The sequence below is a fragment of the Podarcis tiliguerta genome (genome assembly GCF_965153285.1).
Source record: "Podarcis tiliguerta genome assembly, chromosome: 1".
Taxonomy (NCBI): domain Eukaryota; kingdom Metazoa; phylum Chordata; class Lepidosauria; order Squamata; family Lacertidae; genus Podarcis; species Podarcis tiliguerta.
The window spans coordinates 58653422-58668049 of record NC_139534.1 but is presented as its reverse complement, the minus strand read 5'-3'; the positions used below and the strand labels follow the sequence as shown (position 1 = coordinate 58668049).

The following is a 14628-nucleotide window of genomic DNA, read 5'->3' as shown; positions in this document are numbered from 1 at the left end:
TGGTCAATTACCCTTGGCTAGTGATGGTGGCAGCCTTTTAAAAATTATAAGAGGTGGGGGAAGAGGAAGCTGCCAATACTACCATGGTAAATGCCTTGTTACTATGTTTCAACCCCACCCCCCACCTGCACCCACTGTTTCAGAAGAGGTACACATGTCAGGGCAGGTACACTTGTTTCAAGGCTGGAGATCTGCACTGCAAAATTCCGAGAAGCGTTAATTTTAAAGGATAGGTGTGTTTCAGTTCTTGCATTTTTTTTTCTAAGAAAGCGCAAATTAAATGTGAACTGGATCAAATTTCTTCCTCATTCCTCATTCCTAGTGCCAAGAAATGAAATTTCTCAGAGCTCTTTCTGAGTTCTTGCTGCACACACACACACACACACACACACACACACACAGAGAGAGAGCTATATTGTGGTCCATAGACCTAGAATAGCTTGGTGCACCGTGTACTTGTCTCTGCATATGGATACAGAGACACTTAACTCTTCTCACTCCCCAACTCTGTTGATAGAGCAGCAACTGCAAGGTAATCATATGAAGGGGGAGGGAAGGGAACAAGATAGGATTCTACTCTCTCATTATTATCTCACTGTAGCCTTGAGCCAAACTGAGAAGTGACGTTCCACCCATCATTAACACTAACCAGAAAAATCTATTCAACGCAAAGAGAGAGTTTACTTACGTCGTATCAAGGGTCTGGTTGATTTTAGCTATTAGTCCCAATGAAGGATCTATTTTGGCATACATTGTTGACATAACTCCTACTACTACAATAAGCCAGCTGGATGGACTAGCAGGATAGACTCCTGTGATGATGCCATTCTGGAAAGGAAAGAATATAAAAAGAGCCCTACTGAGTCACAAGAATATTGTACTTTAATTTTCTGGATTCTGATGCACCCATTTAACACTTCCCAGACACATTTAGTGAACATAGCCATGCGAATGCAGACTAACTCAAGGAAGACTAACTCAGTGTTCTTTATGGAACACTGTTAGGTATAATTAGCAAGAATGACGTGTGGATGAACTTCTTTTTAAAATGTATTGGAGACTGGTAAATATGCCAATAGTGTAAAGATGGCAATATTTGGGAAGCTAAAAATCAGCACAGGGCCCTCCAAACTGCACCCACCAAACCGGGAAGGGGTATGGCGATACATGCCCACAACTATGATAGGCCCTTATGATGGATGTTTTCCTCACCTGGACTATCTCCTAGCATAGAAAGGCAGGCCCTAACAAAGGGGAAGAGCTCCTGGATTGCCAGATAACTTTATCTGGCAATCAGATGGCATACAGGAAAGCCCTTTCATTTCCTTCTCTTGCTCATAGAGCACTAGTGAGAAATACCAGACGAGTCAAATGAGCTTTATATCTAAGCGGGGATTTGAATCCAGGTCTGCCTGATCCAAGATCAACACCCAATACAATGCATCACTTTCTTAAGGCTCTACTTTTCCATGGCAGCAGGCAGTTCAGATGAAGTGAAAGTAAAGAAAGTGAGGGGAACATTTCATGGGTTTTCACTAAATCTATTTCAACATTTCAGAGTAAGATTCACACTATCTGGTTCCCACATTTCTGAAACATGTGGTTGCTAGTTAACCCAGGAGAAGGAAGACTTGGCAAGCAGCAGAGTGTTGCTTAACCACACCTCTACTCTGGTTCTGCTCTGACCAGACTTCATTTTGGTCTTTAAATCTAAAGAAAAATAGCCAGGAGTGATTACAGCCAGGAGGGGGGAAATGGACAGGGGTGGTGTATATACACACAACAACCAAAACTAGTGCTAAAATGCAAAATTGGGTATTCAGAAAAACCCTTGTTTGCTGCATAATATATGCCTCAGTCCCAAGTATAGTTTCAGATCTGCAATATGAGTTACCTTGAATCTGATGAATTTCTTCTTCCATGAGTAGAGACCAGATAGATAGATCTGCCTGAGAGCTTCATGGCTCATACGCAGATCAATTCCATCTGGGGTTACAGTAAACTGAAAAGCAACTGCCTGGTGGGCTTCCGCCATTTTTAGAATTTACCTGGCAAACAGAAGAACAAACAAATGTTTATTAGTAGCTACTTAATTTGCATGAGAGAATTAGAAGCCAAGAATATGATATCTACTGCAAATTTGTAAAGGCGACTAATCATCATCTTTGTTTACTGAAGGTATCAAATACTGCTTGAGTGCTACTCCAGTCCACATCATTAGGCAGCATTCAGTCATTTATACCTCCACCAATAAGCCAAACTATGAGTGAGCCTTTTGGTCATGCACACAGCCCTTGCACATGTAAGCAAAAATGTTGGCTAGTCTACCATTAACTAAAGTTTCCAGTTTTGTTGGAACTGGGAAACTTTGATTTAACAGATTTGGAGCAGACCAAGATAGTAAGCTATAGTTAATGGTACATTTTCCACCTTTCACAGTTCGGTTATGTGTGTGGCCAAAAGGCTCAGTCATATCTTAGCCTAGATATGCCTCATCATGCATGAGTGCCCACAATAACTTCAACAAGGCAACTGGCAAGAAGTCTGTGCTCTGGAATAATCACATTCTCTCATTAAGAACAAGTGCTATAGTGAAGCCAGACATTGCTTGCCAGAACCAAGATATTAGTGATGGTCATAAACCCACAGGAAAGATTTCAAGTAAAGCTTTTAAGCAACTGTTTTTCATATACAGATTTAACACCCTATTACTCCAGTGTAACAAATACTTAGAGCATCCACTTCCATTAACAAGCAGAGTTCTTTTAGAGCAAATTTGGCAATTTGGTTCACTGCCCAACAACAGCCCAGCTCCTCTCTCCCCATTTCCCAATCCATCCAAACCATAACTGGATTAAGTTTTGCCCCAATAAAATGAATACTCTTTTTTAAAAAAAGAGATAAATGAACATTTAATTGAATACAATGCTTTGAAATATATTTTGATGAGGCCGACAGCCCTTTGGGCAGGATTGATGGCTGAATCAGCATTGGAATTGCTATGTACCGGTAAATCTTGCATAGTGGAAAGAAACTGGGTTCCTCACATAGGAGAATAAAGCATAAACGTTTCGATGATATATTGTAAGCTGCTGAAAAGATAGCTGCTTGTCAAAATCCATAAGCACATTCATGGCTGAGGAAGGGCCACCTGATTTATATCTCATTCTCTTCTTTGGTACACTATGACCTAAAGCAGGGGTAAGGAAACCTGTAGGCCTCTAGATGATTTTGGACTTCCAGCTCCCCATCAGACCCACTCAGTATGGCCAATGGTGAGGCACGTTGGGAGTTGTAGTCCAACAACATGTGCTAAAGGCTTCCCACAACTGACCTACAGCTTTATTTAAAACAAATGTGCATAGATAAAGCTAATCTTCATGTAGCAATACAACATTAGCCACAGACCAAGTCACAGGTTGGGGATGGGACTAGTATATAGCCAGGAAAGAGTGACAGGGGATTAAGGGAAGATTGGCTTTAAAAGGAAGACACAAGAATGAAATGACGGTGCAGAAGACAACTTTATCATATTTGCTGTCAGTGTTAACCCTGGAAGCGCATGTATATGCCACTGGGCAAATGAAACAAATGAAAAATAGTTGGGGACTAAACACCTCCTCTTATAATGAATACAGGACTTCAACATTCTTTGCAGTAGTCAAGCATGATACAAGTTTAAATGGAAGCTTCCATTTCTACATCAGGCTCTTAACAAGATCTGTGACAACATTATTGTTCACTGGCAGAATGAGAGCTGCTTCCTTCCCCGGTGGAGGAGGGCCCAGAGCTTTGTAGCAGAGCTTGTGGCTTTGCATGCAAAACTAGGATCTCCAGTTAAAATTATCCAGTAGCAGTTGATTGCAAAACGCCTGTCCAAAATCTTCAAGAGCTGCTTCGTGAGTAGGCAAAATTGCTCTAGATGGGCAAATATTCTGATCTGCTATGAGACAGCTTCCTGTGTTCTTAGTGGCTGGTTTGATTCTCATTTCTAACTTCTTAAGCAATGAATTCTAGGCAAGATATATGAATAGTTGCATGAAAATTAGAGTTAATTGTATTTCATGTAAAGAGAAAACTAGGGTCTCAGACACTGATGTTGAAAACTAGCTCTACCCTCCCCCGCCCCTCTAAATTTTATAACTGAATGCTTTTTCCTTTCCACCACATGAATTCCCAAAGAAAATGCTCACTAAATACAGTGGTTCCTCGGGTTAAGAACTTAATTCATTCCAGAGGTCCGTTCTTAACCTGAAACTGTTCTTAACCTGAAGCACCACTTTAGCTAACGGGGCCTCCTGCTGCTGCGCCGCCACTGCACGATTTCTGTTCTCATCCTGAAGCAAAGTTCTTAACCCGAGGTAATATTTCTGGGTTAGCGGAGTCTGTAACCTGAAGCGTATGTAACCCGAGGTACCACTGTATTATTTCTCTGCACCAGTTATTATCAACTTAAGGTCTACAGACCCCCAGGGATTCTACGTAACCCACCCAGAGGTTCCACTGCACAATTCACATAACGAAAACTACTACAGAGATATCAAAATTCTCACAAGTAGGGAGTCCATAGCTTGGCTTTTGGAAAACAGGGCATCCACAGTATTTCGCAAATTGGGAACCACTGCTCTGCACTCATGGACAAATATGAGAGGTCAAAATGCTACTCTGATGAAGCCTAAAACAAATGAAATTTAAAGGATATGGCAGTGGGCTTATCCACACTGTGCTCTGTAGCTTTCCTAGAGAAAACCCACACTTTACCGCTGAATCGGAGCAAATGGCAATCTGTGCAAAACCCAAATTGTTGTTTGTTGTGCTTCAGCTTTAAAGAGTGGGTTTTTGCAGGGGAAGCTGCAGGGTGGAAAAAACAACATATACAGTAGCTTTAAAGTACAGACCTGTGCCTGGAAAGAACAGTACAGGGCAAAGGTAAGTATGGATAAGCCTTCAGCCCTAGCAGTGTCACTAACACTTCACTTACACGAGTTTGTAGTTTCCCTCCCTTAAATAATAAAATATTATTTAGTATTATAAGCAGACAGCTGAGTATTAAAGAAACCCTGAACTATCATTTCTCTTTTAAGATTATTCTCCCCCTTTCTAAATGAGATTTTTTAAATAGTCTGCTGTACAGCACTTTTCCCCGCCTCCACATTTCTAAAGCAGTCACATGTTTGCTCAGAAAAGTGGGTGAAAGGGCACGGCACTACAGAGCATGTGCGTTTATGCAGGGGGGGAAATGCAGATCACTACTGCAGGGAAAGGAAAAGCTTTACAAAATTACGCAAACGAAAAGATGAGGAAGCTTTTATTTGGGTTGCCGGCGTGTCATTTGGCAAAGTACCCTTGGCCAGGCTTTGCTAAAGGAAGAGTAAAGATTTACACACACAAACACTACACAACACACACACACAAGGCTTGAGACAATCTCTCCACTTAGCATAGTTCTCCCAAGTTCTCAATGCCAACAGCATCTGTGCTACATCTGAAAGATTTCCTCTGTAGTCATACCAATATGCTTTAGGGGAAACTAGCACAATGTGTTCTCAGAAGGAATGGATGTAACTATTCCACTGTCTCAGCTGATCAAAGGAGCAATTCAATATGTGTTGCAGTATCAAGTAAAAATGATTTAAAGAGAAGTAGTTACTGCTAATAGCAGTATTAGTTATTTTTTACTGACCTGTAACAAAACACAACATACAAAAAAAAGCACACAGTCAGGAATATGAAACAGAACAGATTTCATATCTGTAAGAAGCAAAATGTCCAATCTCTGTTAATATATGTAAATACATATATTGATTACAATTCTGCTACCAACAATGATGGCTATCTTTTAACCCAACATGCCCCTGATCCATACTGAACATCTAGCCCTTCTGAAGACTTTAGTACATGAGACATTAGAAAGCTATGTATTTTATAGCAGCTTCATTAACTTATAACCCCAGAATTTTGGTTTCCCTCCAAACTGATGCCAAGGTTTTGTGCTTAATGAAGCTTTTATATAGCATCAGATCTAGAAAACTAGAACTACAGTCATACCTCATGTTACGTCCACTTCATGTTACGTTCTTTCAGGTTACGTCCCACGACGACCCGGAAGTACTGGAGAGGGTTACTTCCGGGTTTCGCCGCTCGCGCATGCACAGACGTGCAAAATGACGTCATGCGCAGAAGCGGCAAATCGCAACCCGCGCGTGCGCAGATACGCCGCTGCGGGTTGCGCTCTTTTTATGTTGCGAACGGGCCTCCGGAACAGATCCCGTTCGCAAACAGAGGTACCACTGTATTCCATTAGAGAACAGGGTGAAGTCCATTACTGTGCCATTTCACTCCACTGCCAAGGAACTGCTTTCTCCCTGTGGATTTAGGCATCCAGTCACTGACCTTGGGCTAGGAAAATCAGAAGATTCCCTGCAGTTTTGGATCCGTTATTACATTCTGCTGATCTAAGTGCCTGCAGTGTTTGCAAAATTCAGGGCAACAAGGACTCAAACAATAGGAAAAGACCAGTAATGCATTCAAATAATGCAGAAGTGGAGAGCCACATTTCCTCAAGGACAGGCTTCCTCAAACTTGGCCCTCCAGATGTTTTGAGACTACAATTCCCATCATCCCTGACCACTGGTCCTGCTAGCTAGGGATCATGGGAGTTGTAGGCCAAAAACATCTGGAGGGCAGAGTTTGAGGAAGCCTTCTCAAGGGCAACTTTCAAGAGGTTGCACACCTGTGGTGGGTGTGGTCAGAGCAACAGTTGAATCATACGAAAGTTGGGTGTTTCTGCACAAAAACACCACCTCTCTTCAGCAAAACAAAAAAAAAGGCCTTGTCACAGTTCAAAGACACAATCAAACCAGGCAAAAACACCTTAGGAGGTTGCTGAGCAGGGCAAGTGAGGAGTATGGTCTAGGGAGATTGCCAAGAGATGCACAGAGAGGCCTGGAGGGCTGCATTTAAACCCCAGGCCTGACATTCAGTACCCCTAAAATAATACAAGCACCATTTAGAAAAAAGCAGAGTAGATGGTAGAAAATGTTTTAGTATTTTCATGGGGAAATAGCATGTTTCGTTTAGTGGCAACGCAATGGCTATGTTTATATTGGTTTTGTATATTTTGACACTGTTTTAAAACAATGTTAAATAACTGCCAGTCTAGAAATAGTTTAAACGTATAAGTTGAACATAGTATCAAAATCCTAATATCCTAGGGTGGGAAGTTCTGGTTAATTTTACCAGAAGTTTTCCCACCTTCATGGCACTTGTTAAGGCTGTGGTCCTCAGCCAAGTGTGGCGTAAAGTGAACTAGCTAAAAGGAAAATAAAAATAATTGGATAAGATCAAAGATGGATGTAGCCTGATCACAAGTATGAGGAAGGTGGTCACATTTACTAAGGCACATTCTAAGAACTAGAAGCCTTCAACTAGAAAGAAATAAAATGGGAGAAGGAGCAATGTTGTTGGCATCCACCTGTCTCGAGAGACAATGGAGTGCACCTCTGAGAATGAAGTGAAACCACTGTGTTAGCAGCACCCAAGTGACCTCTCTGGGGCACAAGCCTGGCCAGTGTGTATGGAGGTTCTCAGCTGCCCAGATGACAAGACCCCTGCCCTCAGCCTCGTTGATGTGGTCCAAAGATCAACACATTTGGCACCAGCCTTGCTGCAGCATTTTCCAGAAGGTGTACACAGGACCATCCCACTGTCTTAGGGACTCCACTCTGAATTAGTGTTTTCTTCTCCAAATGGGCTATCTTCCCAGGTGGACAAGCCGCATCTGCCCCTCACTTTCCTCTACAGAATGTGAAGACTGCCTTCTTCCACTGGCCCCACTATTGGTCTCATCTGCTCAATCCACTGGAGCCTGTCTTCAAATGCAAGGGAAGTCTCTAACTCAGCCTTTCTCAACCTGTTGGTCCCCAGATGTTGTTGAACTACAACTCCCATCACCCCTAGCTAGCAAGGCCAGAGCTCAGGGATGATGGGAGTTGTAGTCCAAAAACATCTGGGGACCCACAGGTTGAGAACTGCTGCTCTAACTCATCAAGGGTTTAAGACCCATCAGCTACCCTCACCTGACTTAGCCGGCTAGTTGAACCGATTCCTGGTGTTTGGCCACTGTCACATGCTAACAGCCTATAGAAGCCACAGGTGAGAGCTGAGTGGATTGGGATGAAAGATGGACAAAGTATCCAAGAAAAAGCACAACGCTTCCCCCAAAAGAGGTACTACCATGACTACAAAGAAACACAGTAGAGAAGAATGTCAGCCTGAAAAGGCTTGCACAAGCTAGAGAAGGAAAATGAGTAGAGAGTTACTGGAAACTAATCTATGGCTTGGAACTCTAGAAATATTGTGTGTGCTTTTCTGGAATGAAGCACATTATATGCCAATGTCAGAGAACTAAACTCAGATTCTCAACGTAGCTACACAGCATCTGCAAGTCACATCATGAGCCAACGGACAAGCTGAAACCCTACGTGGCAAGGAAAACAAAGTAGTACAAAACAGCAGGTCAGCCAAGGACAACGTCACTGACAGCTGTGCAAGTTCACTTGCGCTTTCCCATCAATAGTCTAAAGGTAAGCAACTCTTTGAAGGCACCCTGTTTTTATCATAACCTGCAATAAACATTAAAAGGTTAATAGATCAATAGGCTTTACTCAAACCTAGAACAACCGGTTGTTTCTTTTAATGAAAGTACAAGTATATTTTAATGCAAAGCCATATGAGTATGCCGAGATGCTGTTCTCCTTTCCGAAATCTGCACCATAACCTGTATGGGGGCAACATAATCAATGTGGCATGCCCCAAGATCCTTTGCACCAAACTGGTACAGAATGCTGTCTGCAACTCACAAGTGACATGCTGGTATTAGTAATACCCATCCCAGAGAAGGTGGCTAAGACTAAGGGGTTCAGGGCATGACTAGAGAAAGCAGAGAGGCTCCCCACTTTAAGTCAGCTGGCCTCTCCCACCACAGGCATGCTGGTAACAGCAAGGTTCTTAATGCTCCTTGAGGTTACAAATTTCTTGCCTTGATTAGAACTGGTATTTCTCCATGGGGCGAATCATAAAATCTAGATAAGAAGTGTACTCCTGATACTGAGCATTGTCAAATTACTGTAAGAGTAGTGGTCATAAAGAATTATCTATTATCTATGTGTTCCTTAGAAAGAACAGACATTAGTTAACAATTACTGCTTCAGTGTGGTTGCTGCCCCATATGTTAACAGTGAAACCACACTGAAGGTGTCTATTGTTGCCTCCAATGTCAGAACCACTTGGAGTACAGTTTCCCCATTACATACATTACCACGAATACATGGGAAGCAGCCATGTAAATGCAACACCCATTTCATTAAGGTATGAACTGGCTATAGGTCAGAATGCACACACAAGATCCAGTAATGAAAATGCTATCACATTAGATTACTCATAAAAGCAGTTAATAATTTTCAGAATAAGACAATGGGACCACCGCTTCCTTGTTGTAATAGAAACGGGGTTTATCGTCTGCAGGACATGCTGAAAAGTAAGTTGTGTTTGTTTTTAACTTCACTATAGACAGTAGTAATTTCAATTGCATTTCAAAGCAGTTTTCCTCAGATTTCTCCTTCACTTATAAATATTCCACTTGAGAATAAAGGAAGAGAACTTTGGCTTTACAACTTTGGGTGTATGCACATAATTCTTAAGAGACCACTGCAAATATTTCTCAAGTTTCAGATATGCAAAGAAAGAGATAGCAGAAAGAATGACAGAGTTGATCACGCACCAAACCACTTTGGTTATTTAACTTTTTATGAGTTCCTTTCACTGGTTTACAGAATTCTCCAATAAACAGAAAAAATCAACAGTTATTCTCTATATTTAAATAGCCTCATTTTGTAAAAGATTGAACTGTGTTTCCCAAGTACTCAACATAATTATTATGTTACACCAAAAGGAACAAAAAGGGCGAGAAACCATGGGTATCATGCCAAGGATGACAGGCACACTGATTAATTTACTGGACGAACAAATCTAACAAGCACAAAACACATTCAAGTCTAACAAATGTATTGTGACATAATTGGTTAATCTCTAAGGGAGCACAAACTCTTGCTTGTATCGGCTACAACAGAGGAATATGGCAACCCATGTGGAAGTCTAACAGGAGATAGAAATATGTCTAGAACTAAACTTTACTGTCAAATATCAGAACACCCAATTTTATAAAAAGGTTATTTAAAGGAAAATAACTGACTTCCATGAAATATGTCCCCAGATCCTTGGAGCTGGCAGTGAAGACGACTTATCTACAACAACAAGGGCACGCTGCTACTTTTGCTTTTGTACAACTGAGTATTTTCCAGAAGCAATACTGCAAGCAGGAAGACAGCGTCTACTACAGTATTTCCGTTTCTAGCAACGCAAGAAAACATACTTGACCTACAACGAGTTCCCAAAATAGTGCCTTCTTGTGCCTTTTCTTCAGTCCGGCCTCTCATCCCCACCCCCCGTTTTATTAGGCCCTGGTGATTTAATTTTATGGAGTCATGCAATATGTCATCTGAAAGGCACTTCTGCAAAGCAGCGTACTTCTTGAAACCCCGCCCTTCCTCCACAGCAAAGAAAGATCACATGACGGACTCAGAAAAGTAGGCAAAAGGTTACGCTGATGCACACAACACACCACCAAACTACAAAAGCTCCGCTTGCCTTTCACGCTCTAGCCTTGATTCTGTTTCAACATCCCAATTCTTAGAAATGGGAAGCACCATCAATGTCCCAAGAAAACGACAAAGCACTTTGAATGGCTCACACATACAAAAGGAAATTCACAGTACGACTAAAATTCAGTGCTTTCTTAAACACAAGCTAACCCGGCAGCAAATTCAACCCTCAGATTTATAAAAGTACAACATGGATATACAATATGGGGTGCAGGGAGTGAGAGAACAGGATACACTTCTCTCTCTTGTGCTGCTCATTTCTTGATTATCCCTGTGCTGCAACCGAATACTATTCTAGGTCCCAGGGCTTTCAGAAGGACATACATCCACATAACTTTGCATAGGATTAAAAATTCGTATAGCACAATCCTATGCATGTTCACTCAAAGACCTACAAAGTTCAATGAGACTCCCATTGTGGATGGAAGAGAAAAGCATGAAAACCTTTTCTGTGAGGTTTCTTGTAACATCTAGGCTTATTTTTACTATTCTTTCTCTCTCAGCATCATGCACTTTGGGCATCCACCACTCAACTTTGGGAACAACATAAAGTGCTGCCTACCCTTCTTAAAACACAATGCATTCACGAGATGCCCCCGCTTTTCAAATGCTTCATTGTTATGGCCCCCAGCCTCCCTATGCCAAGTGTGCATTTATGTCTAGCCGAATACGTGGAAGGCTAAAACCCCACCCGCCCCCCCCACCTCTGATCAGTGCCAGCCTGAGATATTTTGCTACCGTAGGCAAACATCCTGACAGCACCCCAACGCCCGCCCCCCCCACCTCCGGATCCCCACTCCATCCCCACCACTGCAACTGTACTCTCACCTGCGACTTTGCCCACACTGCCTCCACAATGCAGTGGCAAGGGCACAGCAGACAATGGTGCTGTGCCAGTGGTGTGGGTAGCTGTAGTGGGACTGGCAGTGGCGCATCCGTGGGGGCAGGGAGGGGGTTGGATCTGCCGCCTGAGGCAAATGGTTTCACTTCGCCTCATGCATGGGCCGCTCCTGCTGCTGCCGCCTTCAAATCTCCCCTGCCTTGAATTCAGCACTGTTGACATTCCACAGTTTTCAAGTCTGGTTTTTGCACAGAATGGGAAGATCCAATGTGTAAGCTTCCACCTGCCCTATATTAGAATGAAGTGTTTCAGGACTTTCAAAACCCCATGCTAAGATGGTCATTGGCTCCTCTGTTGCAGAAGTGATGTGGCCAAGTCACAGAAATCTCAAGCATTAATAAGCAGGAATGAGCACTTGGCTTAATACACATTTGGTGGCACTGCACATGTGTTAACACCACAATAACTTCTTTTTATTTTGTCCATACTAAGACTATTCCTAATCTGCAGCTATGTGAAGAATCGATTACATGCTTGCAGCTAATATTGGAGACACTTTCCATTTAAAGGTGTGAGAAACAGGATCCTTATACTACCTCACCCAGATATTCTAGTTATACTAGAACTACCACATTGCTCACGGCAATTTATCCCAAATGTATAGGGCCATGGTCAGGGGGTTGGTGCAGTAAATGATTTTAAAAGAAAATGTTTAGAAATTCCTCACAAGAGCCCACTAAGAAGCCATCATAATCTTCTCTAAGCAGTAGCCAAGACATAAGCTCAGCCATTATTATGAGAAATTCATATTAAAACAAAAGCTTCCTTAAAACCAAAGTTTGCATAATGCCCTGTGTTTCCTCAGTATTAAATGAAGGTCTACAAGTTCCTGCAAGGCTCAGATTCTTGGCAATATGCACAGCTGCAGGCTCCAGAATTACAGCATTAGTGGTTTATAGGGATAGGTTTACCTGTACACAATGTCCAAAGATTATGTATTATTTACCAAATTCCAAAATACACCCCCACTGCTGTCAACTCATCGCTGAAATCAATGTTCTCAAGAGGTGCAACCAGTTCATTTTTTCCACTATTTGTATTGTATAGAGCTGCCAACCCCCCTCCCCAATGTTTGTACATCACTGTATGTCATTGATAATATCCAAGGGTATAATCTCCTGTCAAGGTGAGACAACATTTGTTTATTATATGTTGTCAGCCACTCCTCAGAGAAGACCATATTGTGAGCAACCTGGTCTTTAAGAGACTACAACGGAGCACTGTTTGCTCAGTAGTTCTTACTTAGTGGGAAAAGGTTTCACTCCAATGCAAGATACCAGCTAACTTCAAGTAAAAGCTGGAAGGAAAAATAGTATTTTAATAGCACAATCTGAAGCAATCAGAAGTCCTGCTGTGTTCAGCTGGGCTTGCCTCCAAGTTAAGGGTGGACCACGCAAAACTTCAGTCTAAATTTCCGTTTCCTAATCTTTGACAGGGCTCGATGAGCTCAAGGGGAGCAAAGAATCGTGCTCCGTTAGGCAGCTTGCTGCATTAACGGAAGGAAGATTATAAACCGCGATTCTCCAATGGCCCCTCTTGCACACACAGGAGCCAAGTTGCTCCCCACCCTGGGATGTCCTTCCTCCGCTAAGCGCCAGGGAGCCGCGGAAGAGGAAGGCGCTCACGTGGGAAGGGACTCTCTCGCGCACGCCGTCTCTCTCAACTAGACAGTCCCTCAGACGGCGAGCGGAGCACCCCGGGGCACGGGAACCCCCGGGCACCCCCCGCCCCAGTATCGCCGCCCCCTCCGGGCCCCGCGTGCTCCTCTAGATGTGCGCGGGGCCACCCACCCTAAACGAGCGGGAGAGAACCGAAAGACACCAACCGCGGGTGGGGCGGGGGGGGCAGAAAGACTCAACTTACGGGCTATCCGGCGAGGAGGGAAAGGGGCGCCTCCTCGCAGGCGGCTGTGAGGAGACGGAGAGAGAGCGCACAAGAGTGCGCGAGGGAAGCCCGCGCGCAGTGCAGCACCCTGGAGCGCCGCCGCTGCCACCGCCGCTGCTGCTACCGGCTGGGTCCGGATTGGCCGAGCTGCCAGGAGAAGGGCGGGGCCGGGGCCGAGAAACGGGAATTGCCGCTCCGGGGTGACTGGGCGGGGAAGGAGGAGGCAGCAGCAGCAGCAGCAGCAGCGGGCGCAAAGTGCGAAGCCGGAGGAGGAGGCGCGGCAGGGGCGCGTTCGGGCAGGGCGAAGGCAGCAGCGGGGCGGAGCTCGGAGGAGCTGAGGTGGAGAGGGGGGAGGAGGGAGGCGGCCTCTGCCCTCGCGCGCGCCTCCGAAAGAAAGAAAGCAGGGCTCTTTTGGGTTTGGAAGGAGAGAGGAGGGCTCCCTCTTTCTCATGCCGGAGCGCGCCTGCAGTACTGGTAGTCCCAGGGAAGAGAGGACGGGCTTTCCAAGCCCCTTTTCTCTCCCCGCGGAGGAAGAGACACAGTCCCACAGTCCCAGTACCTCTACTCAAAGCCCCGGGAACGGAATCGTGGCGCGTGGCGCTCCTGGGCCTGGCGAGGAGGCTTCGGTATGGAAAGGCAGCGAGCTGCCGGCCTTGACACGGGAGAAAGGCTCTGGGCCTCCACCCAAGCTGGGCACTCCAGAAAATGATGCCTTTCGCGGGGCTGAGGAGGAGAACTGCTTTCCCCGAATGCTGCTCAGACATGCCACGCTTAATTGTGTCATGCTAGTAAGGCAGGATAACATACATGCACAAAGCAATCTTAACCCCCCCAGTGTAGAAAGTACTATTGCGATTTTTGTAGCTTGCAGCAGAAGAGCAGTGATTAAACCATTATAGCCAGATGGATGGAATGAGAACCCACCTGGATCCTCTACGTATATGAAAACTTCTTTGTACTTTAAATAATAAGAGCCCTGAAATGCGATCCTTAAATTACATTTAGGGACCTCCGTTTAGGGATCGCCTGTGACCGTCAAATACAATGAGGGCATGACACAGTCTGGATTAGAGGCTGGGTGAACCATTGTCCTCAGAAGGAAGACAAATGCTTCTGATGCCT

The 14628-nt window shown here is 44.2% G+C and overlaps 1 protein-coding gene across 6 annotated transcripts in view; it reads right to left on the bottom strand.

Moving 5' to 3' along the window:
• The window catches only part of CPT1A (carnitine palmitoyltransferase 1A), a 45042-nt gene extending 31221 nt beyond the window's left edge, over positions 1 to 13821 (bottom strand). Inside the window, exons 1-3 of one of the 6 annotated variants that reach the window (XM_083426569.1) lie at positions 13486 to 13821; positions 1895 to 2048; positions 689 to 828 (exon numbers count right to left, since the gene is read on the bottom strand). In XM_083426569.1, the coding sequence (XP_083282695.1) occupies positions 689 to 828; positions 1895 to 2035 (281 nt within the window). In that variant the 5' untranslated portion in view covers positions 2036 to 2048; positions 13486 to 13821. Of the gene's footprint in view, positions 1 to 688; positions 829 to 1894; positions 2049 to 10432; positions 10596 to 13485 lie in introns of those variants that run through there. The other 5 variants (XM_083426566.1, XM_083426570.1, XM_083426568.1 and 2 more) reach the window with 5 other exon arrangements.
• Positions 13822 to 14628: the final 807 nt, after the last annotated feature.